This window comes from Atractosteus spatula, chromosome 12 (assembly GCF_055471065.1).
Source record: "Atractosteus spatula isolate fAtrSpa1 chromosome 12, fAtrSpa1.hap1, whole genome shotgun sequence".
Taxonomy (NCBI): domain Eukaryota; kingdom Metazoa; phylum Chordata; class Actinopteri; order Semionotiformes; family Lepisosteidae; genus Atractosteus; species Atractosteus spatula.
Genome location: NC_142717.1, coordinates 2,575,133 through 2,594,950, shown reverse-complemented (window position 1 = coordinate 2,594,950; position 19,818 = coordinate 2,575,133). Strand labels below are relative to the sequence as shown.

General features: G+C 40.6%; 1 protein-coding gene across 1 annotated transcript in view; it reads right to left on the bottom strand.

Annotated features, from left to right (window-relative positions):
- The window catches only part of osbpl10b (oxysterol binding protein-like 10b), an 82,805-nt gene that overhangs the window by 16,756 nt on the left and 46,231 nt on the right, over positions 1-19,818 (bottom strand). Inside the window, exon 7 of the mRNA XM_088928429.1 lies at positions 8,423-8,569. Coding sequence (XP_088784555.1) covers positions 8,423-8,569 — 147 coding nt within the window. The remainder of the gene's footprint in view (positions 1-8,422; positions 8,570-19,818) is intronic.

The following is a 19,818-nucleotide window of genomic DNA, read 5'->3' as shown; positions in this document are numbered from 1 at the left end:
GCACAACAGGGCGCGTGAGCGTCGCCAGCCGGGCTACACAGACCCCCTGCAGAAAACCGAGCTACAGCAAAGGGGCTCTCGGGGGTGATTTTCAGAGGATTCGGCTCCCGGGCTCTCAGAACAGGCAGCACAGCGGCGCAGCGGTCAGCACCGCTGCCGTGCCGCGCATGGGCCCGGGGTTCAAGTCTGTCTGCGTGGGGCTTGTATGTCCTCCCCCTGTTCACGCGGGTTTCCTCTGGGCGCTACCCACTGGAGCTCAGCCGGCGTGAGCCCGGCCAGTACCTGGTACTCCTGGGAAAGCTGAGGCTGCTGCAGGAAGTGGGACCAGTTAGTGGGACCAGCAGGGGGCGCCCATCCTGCAGTCTGTGTAGGTCCTAACGCCCCAATATAGCAACAGGGGCACTATACTATATAAAAGGTGCTGATTTCAGAAAAGAAAACAGTGTTGGACAAGCTTGCACAAGGTGAATCATGTCCTTCAGTGGGGTAAATGAATCGCAATATTACAATTTTTTATAAGTCTAATGCTGGCCATGTGTACCTGACCCCCATTCCCCCCCGTATACACATATTTAAGTAGTCATTACACTGTTTCCTTGACAACCTTGGGGGGGGGGGGGTTCCAAAAACAGAATGAGGAAAAATTGTACTCAAAAATAAACCTTCGATGCGTACGACACATTTAACAGATGCCCCCAATTTTCAATCAAGTCTCAACTGTTGGCTTCACAACAATATCACAAGAAATACGCATTTCAATCACCCCCTGAAAACATTTCGCAGGAGGAAATCCGAGGGCTAACAATATCACCAGCCGTAGCCTGCTTTGTGCAGAGTCACTGCCTAAATTCTGTAAACCTGTCAGTCATCAGTGGCACTTCGGGAAGACAGGGATGTTCACAGAACAAAGGAAAGCGCACAGCTCAGCTCAGATGAAAGAAAGACATCAATGGACACCCAATGCCATGATCAATTTTGGATTTAAGGATGCTGAAAAACATTCATTCACCTTTCAGTTTCTTGAGACATAACAGCACTGCATAAACAGGTAGGTAATTCCTACCATCAAGCACATTAAACATTCTACCGAAATTCATTCAAAGTTCAAACGACGCCTGAAATTATTCATCAGTCATGTTAATAACAGTAGAACAAATGTGAGGAATATTTTTTTTCTGCTGGGCATCACCAGAAACCATGTTTTCCTCGAATATGTCATTAAACAAAGAAAACATTATTTTAACATAATATGAATTTAGCAACTTATTTTCACAATTTCATGGCAATAGGAGTAACTGAAATCTGTTTTTCCTGGTATTGCTCTACACATTGGTTGTTTAGACATATTCTTCCATTAAAATAACATTCGACATTGCTCCCTACAACCTGCTGACATCAACAGATAAATTCGATCTCCACTCCCCTCCATCTACAGTCCCTCCAGGTTCTTGATCTTCCAAGTTTTACATCACAGCAGACTCCTGGTCTAGAAAACGTCACAAAAGTCCAAAGAGTCACTGCGTGCGCGCGTTTCATACTGTTTTCTTCTTTCTGAGAGACAGGAACACCTCTCCCATAGACGTGGCTTCACGGTGTGCTCGAGAGAAATTTGGCAGTGCTTAGATTCTTTCAAATTGAAAAACACTGACGTAATTATTACTTTATTTATTAGCACTTATAAAGGCATTCATCATTCCAAGTTCTATTTATTGACATTAGACTGAGCGTTGAAGGTCAAACCTCTCCTGATGGACATATAGCATCCAACTTCACTGTCAAGGTGCCCATCAGTGTCTACACAGCGATTCAGCTTTTTACCCACAACAATGAAGGACGCAGGATGTGGCAAATAAACTATAATATGGCCAAGGAAAAAAAAAAAGCTTTGCAAATTATTTATACGTCTCTAAATCTAAATTTGAACACAAGTTTCAACCCTGGAATACAATGATACTGCCATATCGTAGATACCCAGATGACACCACCACATGAAGCAGAGGAATACTTCACATACACAGCATTACTCACCCTTGCGGCCCACAAAAGGAGATGTTAAAATGAGAAACCCTCAAATTGTAGGGATTTTTTTTTTTTTTTTTACACTGCTTGTGTCCTTGTAGCCTCCTACCTCGAGCGCTTGCATTAAGCCAGCAGGTGACACTGAGTCAAACACCGACATTGCTGCGTCCGGATCACGTAAAATCAAAATCAGGGCTGCTCGTCTCAACATACTGGGGTTCTTTATGTTTTGAGACTCTAAATTAGTTAAGAAAGGGGAAAAAAACATCATGAAATATAATCAGCTACCTCAATCAACCAAACAAGACAACTTATCAGAAGTTACTCGGTGGGCTGTAAAGCACAACTGAAAAACCAAAAAGAGCAATATTTTAAATTATTTTTTATTTTGTAAACGTCAAAATCATTATTTTGTAATGTTTTAGAATGGATACGGATATTCAAACTGCAGATCAGCTTGTGTGAGCCTGAGTTAGTAAGACCATATTTAATTTCATTCATGTCAGTGGGGCACAGAAAAGAGCAGAACTAAAACAGGCTGTTCTTATAGGTCATGCAATCGATGTTAGTATTTAGAAACCCCGTCACTTCCAGCAGCTCAGTATTAATTAATTAGAAGTGATTAAGCACAGAATGAACTGTGCGAACTTTGTAACCCAGTTTACAGCCATATTTTCTCCTGCTCTTTGACTCCCCATGTCCCATGTCTTCCAACAATTGATCTTCAACTAAAAAGCTGCAGGCTTGGAATTCACAATGTGGCTTCTATCCTTGCTTAACGAAAAACCTGGATTCTAAAATAAAACATTTTTCCCACTGCAATGCAAAAATTATTCAAATGTCATAACAAACAATGGTCACAACTTCTACCTAGCATTTTACTTAAAAATGTTTTTTTAAGTAAAAAAAACTCTGCTGCTTGCCTTCGGTTACGATGAACATGGGACCTCGCTTTTAGAGAGGAGAAAAGCATTCTGCTGTGCTACATTTGGAACTGTAGGGCGGTTTCTTTGTCCGGAGAGACGGCATCGACTCTGTTACTGCCTTGTTAAAACAGCTGTGGCCTGAAATACAGGAACACTTGCAGATGGCTCTGCATTGTGTCAAACAGACGGCATCTGTCAGTAGACAAGAAAAGAGTTTTCTGTATTTTTTCCCAGAAATTTGTTTGCTTCTTCTATTTGCTGTCTTGCCCTCGAGGACACGAAGGAAATTAAAAATTCCACTAGAGCACACAGTTCTGGCGAAGAGGACAGGCTAGGACAGATCCATTAGTTTTGCACGTGAACCTTGCCTGAGCTATAGTTTTGCACGTGAAACATGCTTGTGAGGCTATAGTTATGAAAGTGGACCTACAGTAGTGCATCTTTGAAAAAGGTCCTGCAAAATAAGCACCAAAATTGAAGAACTCGTGTTAAAAACTAATAAAAAGGCTCTACTGGTACAAATATTTACTCCACCTGGCTCTGCCAGATGATATTTTACTGTGGTGCACGGATAATCTAGTAAAATGCAAATCCATTAGGGCCTTCTAAGCAACTGCATGGGATTATAGGCGTTTGGCTACAACACAGAATCCTGTATTTTTCCTGCTTAATGGAAGCAATCATTTTTAGGTTTAAGCCAACCTCTTCTGAAATCCCCTCTCCAGCATTGATTATCTCCGAAACGGTGCCACGGTCAATAAGCGGAGTTTGATAACCAATGTTTAGCACTTTTTTCCATTTAGTAAATTCAGTAGGATGCCAGTTATTATTTCTGCGAGTATGGATATATACGTAAAAGTATATATCCAGTCACAGAAATAATCACAAGGGGATTTTTTATTCATCTGAACATGGTTAGTTTTAACTTACACTAAGTTAAGTATTTGTACTGTATAAAGTCAGGCACGCATTTTGTCATGAAGCTCAAAGGGTACTAGACTTGAGGCGTTCCAGTAAAACAGCTATTAGTCAAGACGGCATTATAGAGCGTGAATGAATCATTCATTATTCATCAGAAAAAAATCTTAAATGAAGTAGGAGCTATGCTGAAACCCGAACACTATCGAAACCAAAACGGCATTTTCGAAAGTCGTGATGGACTCGTTTTAGAGTTCTTTCAAACCGTTTCCCCGATATTCACAGCTGAAGACGTGAGTCAGATGAGCTGAACTGTGATGATTTGCTTGTGGGGATATCAGAATGTTGACATATGGAAAAATAGCTTTGTTTAATGTTGCTTGATGCATTTACAGTGTATGGCAGAATTTGTATACTTCAAGAATGAGCTTAAACAGAGGACAAGTTGGATATCTTGATATATGCTATGAATTACCAGTATTTAAAAATTTCTATACTGATCTGATATACCCTGCTTAAAATATTTGGTGCACCTTACTTAAGCTATTAAAATATAACCATGTGTAATGGTGTCATTAATAAACAGTAATTGTACATTATTTTATCACAATGATTTTTTATTCTGGATGTTCAAAGTAAACTCTGGAATATTCTATTTTCCTGGAGTATTAAGCTCACATTTAATCACATTCCTGTTCTTATACTGTTCCAAGGTAACAAATTCAAGCTCTTCTATTTCTAGGGTACATTAAACCTAGTTTTTCTGACCCAAACTACATTACAAGTACTTTAATCACACACATACAATGTAGTGTTAGTAAATTTAACAGAAGAGAAAGTGATGAATTTTAAATACTAATCATGTCTGGGAGACTTTTTTTTTAATTTAGAGGAAAAACAAAGAGGAAAACATATTTTCAATCTCATTTATACAGTTAATATTAGTAGTACGATAAGCTCAATAAGCTTAGCCAGGATTTGTTCAATTTAGTTGCCAGGATGCAATAAGTCAGAGCACAGATTTGAAGTAAGTTTATTACGGAAGGCTCTTCGGAGAGCAGAGCAGACCTGTCTTCGCCTGATCTGCTCTGAAACGCAAGCCCTGAGAGGAAAAACAGATTGTTTTTTAAGACTGAATTTCTCCAGCACATTCAGAAGGGAAAGCTAACTTTCCAGCATAAATGATGTACATACAGTATGATAACACTGAAAGGCAACTGAAAGTCAGCCTGCCAGACTAGCACACCGTACTGAATATACTGTACAGCTGAATTCCAGTGGTTTACTAATTTTCAGCTTTCAGAATTTGTGATTTGCAGCTAAAGAAAAAAATAAACACATCTTATTTCTTAATTAGAAAACGGATGATGAAACAAAAACTAGGCTTCTTTAAGTATTCCAAAGAAGAATTCCAAGTCAAAATTAATCAATCCAGTTCCCAGGGCTAACACAGAAGGGTACAATACTTCCTCTGTTGTTGATAACCACTAAGTGCTGGTGTAACAGGAAGGCAACATTGGGCCCAGGTCAGCAGTGATAAATTGATCCCTATTTAGAAAAGAAAGCACAGCTCCATTAAGACTGTCCATCGATTTTGTCCCCTCTGTTATTTTAATTCTTCACCAGAGTGACCAACACATTTGAATCACCACACAGTCAAGGCGGGAAGACGCACTGCCTCAAACACGTGTAAGCAGCACCTACCTCAGGATGCTGCTTATCTGTACAGAACGATTCTGTCCAGAACGAAAGTGAACGATTTTGAGAGGACAGGTGCATTGGGAGATGCACAGATAGACTGAGCCATGAAAAACGACAGAAACACCTTCAAGACAATTAGAGGAGAGGAACATGGTGAGGTGTCCACTCAGGAATACATCAAGCAGGGTTAGATATACAAGATATACCCCCGTGCTTTATACACCCTGCAGTCTCGGGATCTTACAGGCTCTAAGGGTACCTTAGGAATAGCACTTGCCTGAGACCTTATCTACCGAATTAGATAAGTATCTACAACCTAATGAGTTCAATTATTAAGTCATTAAGGTCCGAGACAGAAGGAAAACCAGGAACAAATGCTGCACTTGAGGAGCTGAGAATGAGGCGCTGGTCACGTGTTGCTTTGGGCTGAGAGTGTGGGACACTACCCTGAAAGGCGAGCAGAAAGGAACACAGCCCCTGTACTGTAGTGTCAGGTATGGTCATGAAGCAGAACCTCAGCAATGTCTTCGAGCCACAGAAGCTACTCAGCCCACAGGCGCTCCATTCCTCTCACTCACACAATTTTACCTTGAGCAGCTCCTTAATTAACGCATTAATGGACTGATGATTAGCACGTCAATACAGCAACTGAGGTGCTGGCTGTATGAAAGAACTGCAATGGACAGGATTGAGAGGGTTGCATGTTAAGCAGTCCTGCGCTACAGTGACCACAACTCAAACAAAATCAGAATGAAAGGGTGGATGACAAACCAGGGGCCAATGCACAGAAAACCGAGACTAGCACTTGGCAGGCTTCAGCTCATCACTGCCTGGGAGTAAAGATCTCTGAATGCCCGTTAAAAAGTATGTACATGTGGGGTTTTTTTCTTATGTTCACTTCATTCATTGACTGGTTATTTCCTGTGGAATAAGAAAGAATGCGTTTTGAGTGACTGGAGAGATGCACCATGCTCACTCTCACTGTGGTTTCTTTTCAATTGGTTAATATGTAAAAGCAAAGCCCGTCTGAAGCAAGACAAGCACTGCTGGTTGGCCTCTCTCGATACGTGCCATGTGCTTTAGATAGAAAACAATAGCTGCCTTTGAATTAGACCCCATTAGCTCTTCTTTCAAGCTCTGTCTGTCACAGGTGTCTTATTTTCTCCTTTGTCATTTTCCCAGAGCTTTCGAATTCTGTCCTCCAGAACTACACTCTGAAGCGAACTTCACGAAATGCCAGACCTATAAGAACGTAATCTTTTTGTACTTCTATTAATGTTGAATCTGAATTATAAATGATTGCACATATAGGGCATTAGAGCTAAGATTAATACAGCAGAATCAATATGGAGCTCTAAGTCAGATACAAAGAATATCTACTGGCGAAACAATGATTATATTTATATATTTGTATTAAATAATCCATCTGTTTTTCATCCAAATATCTAATTATTACAGTATAAACATATAAAACCTGTCTGTAAAATTCTATAGGGATGAACCATTGCACAGAGGCAGGGCTTCCTGAGTTGTAAGGATTCATAACTGCAAAGCTATATTGCAGTGACTAGTGAGCAGAAATTCTCGCAAAGTCTCACTCGCCAGCGGAGAGACCAGGGGTTTGCAACATTACGGTCTTTTCACAAAGTCACGATTTTGTGACTAATTTGAAATTGGTAAAATCTTTCTATACTGCCGATTAATTTATTTTGTTACCAAGATTTAATTACCAGTCTGAAAAATCGGGACTGCAGTTCCCCATTGATGTCTCAGCTGTCCATAAAGCCATATCACATCATCTCCCATCGTCATATTATTACACAGCACACAAAGCATAGGGCCACAGAGATCAAATAAATTCATTAGTGCAGTCTCTTCTGGTACTAAAATAAGTGATTTGAAAAGCATTTGAGAAAAAAAATGAAAGTATATTATCCATTCATTCACTGAAGCAACAGCTTCTTACATTTTCTATTCAGCCAAGACATAAGGTATATTTCTGTAAAGCGTCACCATCAGAAGTGCACGATGGTTATAAATCAATATCTTGTGATACACTCGCATGTGGTAGCTCCAGGGAGTATCTTAAAGATCATGGGAGGTGGAGACGGAGATTATTTACAAAAAGAGATTCTCTGTGCCAAACACTGACCAGCCAGCAAAAGCTCTGCTACGCGGAGAACAGTCTGAGCTCTGAGCAATAGCTTAGGTCCAAATCAAAATGAGACCAACAGCCGTGCATACGAGACCTGCAATATAAACTCTAAATCCCTCCCCCGGCCCTCACTAATGGGCAGGGCAAGACTGCATGTTGGCCCAGGCAGAGTCATGGTCTGTAACCTCACACAAAATGGCAGATTGCATATCACAGTATGAAGTCGACACATGAAAAAATAACAATGCAAAGGACACACAGCAGAGAGTTAAACCTGTATACATGTAGGTGTGTGTGCAGACTAAATAAGACCTCACAGGAGGTCATGGATTGAAGTCACACAGTTTGTCTGCATCATATATTCAGCATATATCAATATTTGCCAAATTACTCAGTATCAGAATTGTATTTATCACTGGCAAATACAGTAAAACACTCTGAAAAGAGTGGCACAACAAGTTGAATGTCCACCTTAGGAAGTACTCGCATCTCCTCGGCATTAGATTTTGCCATCAATATCAAAATAGTTGTTACTTGAGCACATAATGCCACCAGACTAGACAAGTTATACAGTGTTCTCCTGATTGCATACACAGATGGACTCAGGAGGCACGATGTTCCTCTTTCAGAGATCTGACACACAACAGACCTTTGATCCTGGGGGGATCGAGACAGCAGGGATGGCGTGGGCTCCCGTACCTACCCTGGTGAGGTCCATGCCCAGTTTGAGCTGCGAGAGGAGGTGCAGGATGATGCTGCGTTGGTCATCCATGACTCCTAGATCCTCCTCTTCGTTGTCCTCGGTGTCCGTCATCTCTTCACTGGGGTTAATGGCCTCTGGAGCTGGGTGCTGGACAACAACAATGATGAAGTAAATCATGAATCACAAATAATTAAAAAAAAAAAAAGAACACAGAGTGAGCCCACAAACGGGAAGATTTGTCTTTTTTGGTGTGGTAAAAATACTGAATGACATCAGAGAGCGAGCCCGTATAATGTTGTGGCAGAGCAGATCAGGAAACTACTGATTTATAGCCGACCTGCCAATAAATAGAGATCAATTCAGGCCTCTAATGCTTGTATATAGGAACACTAGAAGGCCTGAGTGTCATAGTCTCATATGGGTGTGATTTAAGTATGTTTGCTATATAAAGGGATTCACAATGGTAGGTGGCTGTTGGGATTTGTGACGTGCACGTCTTTGTTCAGAGGACTTAAAGACTCCTTTCACCTTACTGTTTTGTGTCATCGCGAGTTTTAATATGTGCAGGGCCTGTGAGCCACCTTATTGGTTGGGGTCTGTCACATACAGTCTGAGTTTGGGGAATTCGGCATTTGTAGTTGGAGAACTCTGGTCTTTCGTCCACCACTGATCCAATGCTCTTTATTTCTGTTGTACACATTTCAGAAATAGCTGGCCAGGTGACAACTTAGAGAAGGTATAAACTGTGAGACTACAAATCAATCCCTTTCTCAACAGCCTGATAAGACCTCATATGGAAGGGGAGCTATGATTTGTCCAAGCAGAAAGAGTGGACACATGAAGCCAGTTCCTTTGGAGTATTTCAGAGCTACATCTGCTCCTAAGACTTTACTATTCGTGGTTCACTCTTGAAAAAGTAATGCAAATTTGGAAGAAAATTTTTAATTAATAGTATTTACCCAAACATGCTGCAAAAATCCATCTACCTGTTTTAAAATGCAGTAGATGAATAATTTTTTTGGCAAACAGTAATTCAGATTTCCTGACCAACAGATTTTGAATGTGTTTTTTCAAAATGTAACAGATGCCTACGATTGATTGTAATATTAGAGTACAGACAATGCTTATGATTGATTATAATATTAGAGCTGTTTCTGCATATTACATTGCAGATAGTAGTTTGAAATATTCCCACGCCTGTCTATGGGTCAAGCGAACTCTATTGTACTCTATTGTAAAGAAGAGTTAGAAAACACCAAATGGGAAATTACTGAAGCATAATTAAAATGAGCATATTGTAGGATATCTTTAAGAGTAAAGCAGTGCTCTAATAATACTAAACCAAAGTCTATACCCTGGGAGCTGGAAAAGCACCAAGCTGAAGATCAACATGCAGCTCCTTAAGTCAAATGACACCGCTTGCAGGATAAAAATATATCCCTCCATTTTTTAAACCCCCCCCAGAAAATAAAGTGAAGGGGAATACAGAAAGCTCATGTGAGCTTTAAAGCCTGCATCCCTGAAAAAGCCATATGACAGTGCACTGCTTCTTGCACTGTGCTGCATACAGTGTAGAGCAGTGCCACAGAGCTCACGGTCTCTCAGGCTCTCGCCTATGTACAGTACTGAAAGCTTGCAGTGGAACTGTAATAGCAATGGGCAAATGTAACAGCTCAGTTTTTATGGTTCTGCACACAAATCAAATGGCAGAAAAATGAATCGTCAACATTACTGAGGCAGGAAAATGTACCTTATAAAAAATACCTTACTACACTTCTTGAAGGTTAGGGTATCTGACAAATGTTATGCAAGCCACGCACCTCATATATTTATGAATACAGTATATACATGAAGCTGGCTCAGCATACTTATAGCCAAGTGCTTTTACCACAGGATTAAAATGGATTTGTAAATTATACTTGATTACTATAACAGAGCACTATACTACCTCAGGCTGAGTTATCATTATTCCATACTGAACTTCTCTTGGTCTGCCAAATGGACTGACCGAAACCACAAAGCCAGTTCAGGGTTACTTGATCAAACACAGAGCCACATCAATCATCACAGCATTAGATCAACAGTTGCTTTTCACAGAATTCACAAAGCTTTGATATAAACAATCCTGTCCGTAAGTAACAATCCATTCTGTGCAGGTGCTTTGTTGAATTGACAGCCTTTACACAGAACATACACATACTGTATGTACGGTACATGGCTAAATCAATTAAACAACTAGTGAGAAAGACTGAAATTGGATTTTTATACATTAGTTAGTGCCAATGGCAGAAATGAGAAAAATAAGAAATAATAACAATGTTCTACAGGTTCAAAAAAATCAAGGGTGTTCAGGCACAAACAACTCATTCAGGAACGCAAAAAAGCTTCGTTTTAGAAAAAAAGAGTCAACACTTAAGTTTTCAAATAATCTCAACACTTCATTTTGAAATCTATTCGGAAGTGACCAAATCTAAAAAAGACGTTTGCTGGAAGTGTCCAATACACAACTTTTCCAATTCACTAGGAAACAGCACAACAACTGTAAATCCAAGATTATATCACACTGGCCAGACCTGGGAGAACACCGACAATAACCACTCAGTGACTTGTCAGGCTGCAGCATTTACAGTACAGAAGAAGTCATTTATGGTACGATGGAACTTTTGCTCAAGCAGGAAACATAAAAAAAAATCTTCTATTTTTTTATTTGTAACATATATATTCAAACGTTTTGGGAGTTTGAAACGCATCCGGTAAAAATATATTTCCAATAAAAATCAGAAGTTATTCCTTCAACTGAACTTCACAAAACCCTAACTGAAACACAAGCAATTAAACCGACTCCCGCAGCCCTTCATGGGGTTTTTTTTCCATTACAGATGAACACGGGACCTATTGATTTAGTTGGTTTTTTTTACAAAAAAAAACCCCCCACTGCTGCAAACTGTTAAATGCTAAAACTGTATTCACTGGCTACCCCATGGCATTTGTTTCTCCTGCGGCTCAAATAAACCGGTTATCTCCTCCTGCACGATCTGGTGCATCACCGCAGTCACTTCCACAAGCCCCCTGCTGCTGGAAACACAGACTTACACTGCATGCCCGGGTCAGGACAGGTGTGCTGTGCGTCCAGGTTGACCTCATTGCCGGCAGCGGCGCCAGCGGAGAGGCTCGCCGACGGCAGCGCAGGAGAGCCAGCGACACACAGGGCGAGGGAAGGCTGTGCAGCTCTGAGCCGGCTGCTGGCTGTTCCTCTTTGCGTGGGAAGAGGACCCGGTGATGCCGATGGTTCCTTATCCTACAGCCGCCCCCTCCCTCCCCACCACACACACGCACGCACAGCTAGTCCCGTGACGCCCAGGATCAGTCAGCTTCATTACAACGAGCCCCCCAGCTCAGATGAGGCCGTCCCTCCTGAACCGTGTCCCGGTGGGCGGCTTTCAAACACGTTTCTCTGCTTCACGTAGGCTCCACTGGAACACGTGGGTGGGAAGGCTCGGCTCGTCTTTCCACCTCGCAGTGCTCAGCCTGTCTGCTCCGAAAGGAGAAACCCATTATCTCCCGACAGCCCACTGCCTGCCCCCCGTCCCCTCTCGACCCCCGGCTCCTCCAGCAGGCAGGCTGGAATTGTATTACCGCACACCGGCGGAGAGCCGGGTGACGCGAAGGGATTTTTCTTCCTTCCTTTTAATCAAACTGCACAGCAGAATCGAGGCCGTCTAATCTGCTCGGGTCTATTAGTCTCAGAGCCGCTATGTAGAGGAGAATTAATCCCCCCCTACTTTCCCAAGAGCAAAGGCTTTTACAAACACAATTCTTCTACCTGCACACTTTGAAGAGATCACTTGTATTTTGCCTGTTAACGTCTTGCTGAACACTTTCTTCTTCCTGTAGTAAGGCTTATAAAAGAAGTAAGAGGAGGTTCCTCTTGAGCTGGATAAAACCACCTGTCTTGACAAGAACGAGCCCACCTTGCAGAATCCAGAACTCCAACACTTACATTTTGAACACTAGCTTCTAGTGTGTTTAATGTACATAATTATACTAGATTTAATGAATCATTACTGCCACTTTTTAATTAACAATATGAAAGCATTACAAGATTGCCGAGTGGTAACATCTCTTCAAACGTATTTTGTATCTGCTTTTGAAAGAATGGGTCTAAATATCAACTACACAAATACTTTTGTCAGCTACAGCCAAGAGCTCAACGCTAAAGTTGACTAATTAATTAATATATATGGCTCACTCCAAAGAAATTTATATTAGTATACTTTATACAAGAGAGTATTGTATTAGAGCAGTATGAGTGACAACAGCAGTATCTCATCTGGGTTTTGAACCCAAAGCCGTCCAGTTACAAGTCCAGTGCTCTGACCACTGCTCCACACCAATGTCAGCACTTAAAAAAAAACATCATCAGGATTATCTTCAAAACAACACACTGCGCAGTTCAATCTGCAGGAGCATAATAAGAGCTGCTTACCGTACAACATGCTGTAGTGAAACAACAACACTAAGCTTTTTTCCTCTCACCACAAAGGTTTGTGCATGACAAATGTATTTACTTTCAGGCCCAAAGGGATTAAGAGAAACAGGTACCAGTATGAAGAGACTCGCTGCCTCAAGAGACTCTCTGTGCTGCTCTGGAAGAGCTGGCCAGGTGTGCTACAAGGAGATAAATTCTCCCGTGAACCTCAGGCTCTGCTCTCACTATACTGTACAAGCGTCCTTGGTAGTGACAGATTCAGTGAGCGTTTTCTGATGGAGTGAATAGGTGGGTGTCTGGGATACAAGGGACTACAGAGATCATCTGAGAGCAACGCTCCAAAGATGCAGCCTTCAGCTGCTGTGCTGTAAGACACATCTGCCCTGCAGACTGCTCTGAAGAAGACGAAGCCCACTTGGAAAAAAAAAACAAAACAAGCCTTTCAAATGGGAAAAAAAAAAACTTTCAGCAGTAACAACACATGCATACAAAAAAGGATCTGCATGAAAGGAAATAAACACAGATGGCTCCTTAGGCCATGTCAGAAGTAACTGTAGAAATCCCTGGAGCCTGAAAGAGATCAATTATACATGAACCACATAATGTCTTCGCAATTCCTCTTCACCACAAGGAAAGAAAACGTCACGAAAGCACCAATGATTCCATTCAAAGGCTCTGCAATCTTTTCGCTTCACTGTGCTGTTGGTGAACTGAAGGAACAAAGGCATTAATCGTCCAGCTGTGAAAAGAGAGCCAAGAAAAGAACATCCCCGCAGAACTAGCTGAGGAGGCAATGGCGTGCCAGCGGTGAGGTGCCCAGGAGCAGTGCTGGTGAACGAGGGTGTGTGTCAGCCATCTGGCCGGCAGGCGGGCCTGCAGGGGTTCTGCACCAGCAGGACCTGGGGCGGCCCCTCTGCAATGTGCCGTAAGGTCATCTCTCCTTGCACCGGTATCTCACTGGCCACGGTGCATGAATCTCTCTAACACTCAAGGAAGTGTACGTTCTGTCTTTCTGTGCGATTGGCAGTCGAAGAGAAGGCATTGAGAGGAGTCATGCAGTCCCTCTAGCCCGTTTAGTTTGTTGACTGCTCCTTGATCCAAGGATCTCATCCAGCTCTGCCTGAAAAGAACCACTGAAGACACCGACGCAATGAAGCGGCTCAATGCATGTTTATTTCTACTTAGGTACCCTCCCTCAATGCTAGAAAAGCTGGAATAATCTGAATTTTCTACCACCGCACAGCTAACACTGCTCTCAAAAATACAGTAGATGCCAAAGCCCCTTTTTATGAAATACTGTGCTGTCTCAGTATAAAATTTAAGTCAGTTCATATAGGCTATTCTTGGGTTCAAAAACACATTGTTGCCACCCAAACGGTACCATATCTGATCGCACCTTGTATATACAGAAGCAGATATACTTTAAACAGTTATAATTTAAAGACAATCTACTTGTCACATAAGTAAGGGCTCCAAAAAGTAAACACTTTTCACAGATTGACAGCAAAAATAACTATTGGGATTTTACAGCCATGTAATACAATTGTGTATTAAAGTAGAATATGAACAATGTAATTTTAAAAGCCCAGTATCTAAACATTTCTAATTTCTGAAGTCTAAGATGATATACATAACTCTTCAAAACAGTTTATTATACAGCTGGAAATCAATTTGAGTGAAATAGACTTTTTAAAAAAGCAGGCAATTGTCATTTCAGAATTTTTAAAATAAAAGCAGTCTAGAGAATAATGCAGGGGATTAGTTGTTTCAGCCCCTAAAAGAAGAGGCTTTCTGAGATTTCAGAGATCAAGCAGGCAAAGCACCTCATGTTCCTGCACAGAGCCTCATGCCAATTTGTCTGCACATACAAAAGTAAGGAAATCTTTTTAAAAGCATTGCTTTTCATATCGGAAATTTCCCGTTGGCCTCACAGGCAAAACGTTTATAAACCTTGAGGGTACTGTACAGTCGTTTATTTTAATTTTTTGGTGTGTAAACATTTTCATTTAATTTGCAATTCTGAACCAGTCAAGAATCAAACCGCAAGATGAATAAAATGTTTCCCCAACGTCAGCATATAAGGTTCTTGCTAGAAACTGCTTCACATAAATACACTCGGCTTAATTTGATTTGTATGATGGCTTCACTCTATTTTATCATCCTACATAAACCTGCAAACTGACTGTTACCCTCTCGCATTTACATTCTCTCTTTTTACATCAAAGACAGACCAAAGTACTCAACTGATGATGTATGGATCGGAATATTTTCACGTGATTTGAAAGGAAGAATTTTAAAACTTATTTTCAGATTTTTTTGTGAAATCATAAATGTAGTCAATCCTTAGCTATAAGGTCTTATGTAATAGGAACAGATTGCAGCTAGTAGGCTGTTATAGCGCTCAAGAGACTCTATGGGCCAAGACTAATCTTCAGTAGCCCTGCGCAGGGGTCAATCATGTCAATGAGCTTGGTTCGCACCCTGAGAGAAAAGGGGGTTTTCAATGCCCAGGGCTACTACTGGATACAGTAAGTGCAGACAAAAAAAAAAGTATTATCTCATGCCATTTTGATTGGTGATTACTGTAATCATGAGATTTGTGTCATTTTGAAAGTGCTATTACATTATTTTTATAGCACAGTGACATTTACTGCTTTGAAATCCAATTTATGAGTGACTGGACCAGCTGTGCCCAAAGGGAGAGAAATCTGTAATCCCATCAGTTCTGTTCATAAAGGGTTTATGCACGTGCAGTAGTGCCCCTATTACTGGATTTTACAGAACACAAAAAGGGGGTTTCAGGGCAGAATGTGCTTGACATTTGTCTGTTATTCTACAAAGCACTTTCATGTGCAGTAGCTTCTGTACTCCTGTATAGATAAATGGAGTGTTGGTGCATTAAGCTTCTCTGAAATACGTCAGGGTGGTACCAATCAGTTCTAATAAGAAATCAAAACACAAAATTGGGGCTCTCTGAGGAGGCAGAAGGTAAGAAGTTAAAAATACTTCAAAGTTAGGTAACATTATGGATTTTACAGTAAGAAATCTGAACGAGGCAGATGACTCATAAGACATTATCCTCCTACTTACTTACATAGTCATGGCAGGCCTGGAAGGATGAGGCTTCCAGTCAGTATTTGTGGTGTATCATGAAGGAGACAGCTGCTCATACAGTAAATGTGTTAGCAGACTGCACCATGACGTTGAATATTCAATATCCGATCACACAGAGATAACACAGCTCTGCGGGTTCGGCTGGACTGATCTTTTTCCTCTTTGGTCTAAGAGAATGACTTCTCTGCTAGTTAACACACAGAACAAAAGCGCTTCTTCTTGTATTTATTAGAAGCATGGAATATTGATTTTTACAGTCAAATACACTCCTTACATTCACTTTGTTCATTCTGAATATTCTCTCCCTGCACATGCAAAACCCAGAGATGGAAACACAGACGTAAAACATAATTTATTTTGATGAAAACATTCCAGCTCTGTTTGATAAATGAATTACATTAAAATAATATGGCTTGTCAGCTAATGGGTAAGGAGTAATATGTTAAAACTAAAGAGGAAGACAATATCCTAAGCTGATATGCTGTACAGTACTGGTCTCCAACAAAAGTTTAGAATACAGAGAAAAGCAATGAATAAATGTGTGTGGGCATAGCTGCAGAACATATAATCTTGATTTAATAAGCTGTTTGAAGGTACATTTAAAAAAATCCCCATGAAGTCAAACTTTCTAATCTTCAATAAAAATCTAAAACAAAATATGTGATCAGCAATGTGCCCTTGCCTTGTGCTTGCTAAGGCAGGAGGAATTCAAACAGCATATTTCACACAGACAATATCCTGCAAGTCATATCGCAATATCCATGAGGCCTGAACTACACATCTGTAACACAGACCTACAGGAGAAAACTGTAGTGCAGATCTGCACTACACTGCTGGCTCTCCAGCCTCCTTGCTGAAACACGGGTTCAGAGAGAAATGCTGCATCTACAGAATTCTTAAGTACTGTGGTTTGTTCATATATGTAATCACACCCAAAGTAAAAAAATTATAATACACAGCATGTATTTCTGTAGATGGCAAATACATGTACAGGCAAAGTAAATGACCTCCTCCTACCCAAGAAAAGCAAGTCAATGTTTATTCAGGGACTGACTGATTGACCCTTCCAGCCTCCTGGCTAGGACCAAGGCAGAGCATAGATCCTGTGATCTCTGGCACCATCCACTGCGCTAGCTGAGGAACTACAGTACACGGCGTTAGCTTACATTCCAAAAAGCATCACGCAGATGTGCAATGGAAAATAAACAACAAACCGACTAGATTTCAGAATGGAAGACATTTATCAGCCCCCAAACCAGTGTGAAAGAGGCAGCTGGCCCTATTTGAATATAATGCACTCCGCCTTTCACGCAGGCATACTGCACTAGCCCACCAGACAGCCACACGCCAGAAAGCACCGTGGGGAACCTTTACGTTTTATGGAGTGTGTAAAAGATAGCTGGTAAAAGCTGAAAACTACAGAGGAAAAAAAAATCCTAAGAAAATGAAATAGTCCGTGTAGGATCTCCTGTTACTGGGACTTGTTTTCCATCTGCAGGACCTCACCAAAGCAAACGGATGAAGACGTGTGAATGAAACATGCTGAGGTCTAAAGCAACTTCAGCTGATGGATCCTCAGTATCAGAGAATGTTCTTATTAACACAGAATCCTCATTGGGTGGTATTTGAATAGGGAAGGTACTTGCAACGATAAATGCTTCTGTGAACTGGGGCCACACATCCCTAAGAATGAATTCCGTGTACAACTACACTTCAATATTGAGCTTACAACAAAATAAGTTACTCAAATCAAGTCTATGATTCTAGCATAAAACACTGATAAATGATTGGACATTCCTTTGCGGTGATAGCAAACTGAACAGTAGGAGCATTACAAGTTGCCTGGATTTCCCCCCCAAAAAAACAAATTTCTGGTGTAAAATCTGGATGAAACAGGGGCATACTGCACACAAGCACTTTCTACACCTTCCTTGGAAAGCCAGCCACTTTTTGGGCAAGACTGGCTGATGATAAAATGGCCTTTTATATACAATATATTCATAGATCCTATCAGAATCAATACATGGCTTACTAATTTATTTCGAAACGAAGAGAGAAAAAATAAGACTAAAGAGACGTCTTACAAAATTGCACAAATTAACTCTGTCGTGCTAGAGACAAAAAGAGCCAAGAAAAAACAATTCCCACGCCTAACATCTCCTTATTTTCAACCCCTAACCTGTATCAAACTTAATATTTCACACCAGAACGGGTTTTAAAATTAAAACTATTGGGGCTAACCGTTGAGCATACAATCCAGCAGCAGCCCCGTTGTTAAAAGATAAATGTAAATCCCTCAGCTTTGACCAAAAACAAGAGAGACCCAGAGAAGACACAGGACATGGTGAAGTGTGAAGACTCTTGGGAGTTCTATGGAATCTTGCTGGTAGCACAGTAACCTCTCCTGAGAGGCCTGGAGAGCTGCAGTCAGTAATACTTTCTCAATCACTCATTCAGTCACCTCATGGGCATTCTTCTGTACTACGTCTTTTTTTCTAGGATAAGAATACATTATTTCTTTACAACATCCTGTGTGTTCTTGCTCATTAGGTGACTAATAATACCCTAAAGAGAGACAATTAGAATAAAAACCATGTTGTGTACTGTGAGGAGTCAATTGTAATAATATATTCGTTTCCGTATGGCTGGAGGCCCTTGTTAAAGGAACTGAAGAGCCAGCAGTTTCAATGCTGCCCAGACGGGGTTCGTGTTTATTTAGAAACATAGAAAAGTGCAAAATATGGACTGAAATTCCACTGTACATCTTCCCCATAGCTCTGCCTGCCCCTGCTCTCTGTAAGTGAGCTAAGTCATTGACTATCACCCTCTCTTCATCCACACTGCTGCTTCTGTGGAGACTGAAAAAGGGGCCTCAACAGACTTCTGCCCATTTAAGCTCTCTTGGTGTTAAACACATTCTGGTTATTACTTTTAGTGATAATGCTTGAAAGTGCAATTAAAGGCACATGTTTCATTAACCAAAATAAAAAGTAATCTCTCAGCCATTTTATTTCTCCAGCTGTAGTACCACTGGTATCCACCTGGTGGTATACAATTTTGAAAGCTGTTTTTTCCAGTCAAATGTGCTTCAGGTCATTCACTCCTGCTTCACAGTAGCGTCTGTAGACAACAGTGACTTTTCCCACTACTGGTATACTAAAAATGATAACTGAATGATAATTCATTTTGGGAAAAAAAAACATCGTTTAGTTACAATAATATTTAGAAGACATATTTAAAAAAATTTAGTCTAAGTCTGCACTATTAAACATTTTCAATAAATCTTCACTTTAACACCAGTCTCAACTACTTACATTGTTTTGGTATTAGAAACAAACTGTACTGTAAATGGCAATAATTCGTAATATTTTCAGTGATATTTTTCTGACAAGACTGTAGTCCATATTGGACTTGGACATCTTTAAAATAAAAACAAGTTTTTCAAACCTAGTCTCAGACAACATCCGAACTATCACATATAATAGAACAAACCACTGAAATACACTTGGCCAAAGAGCTTTGTTAAATAAGCAGATAGCCCAGGAAAGTTCAGTTGTGCCAGCTGAGGACTAGCTTAGTTGTTGACCGGCATGATTTAAGATATAATACCGCAAAACAAAATGAAAAAAGACTCTTTGTTGTTGATGAATGTTTCAAGAGCACATCATTGTAATACATCTAACTATTATTGGTTCCACAGATGCAATCTGCTTTAATTATGATTATCAAAAACATTCTTTGACATAAAGTGCTATTAAAATGTTAAGGAACTATAATTAAGTTTATTAATAGG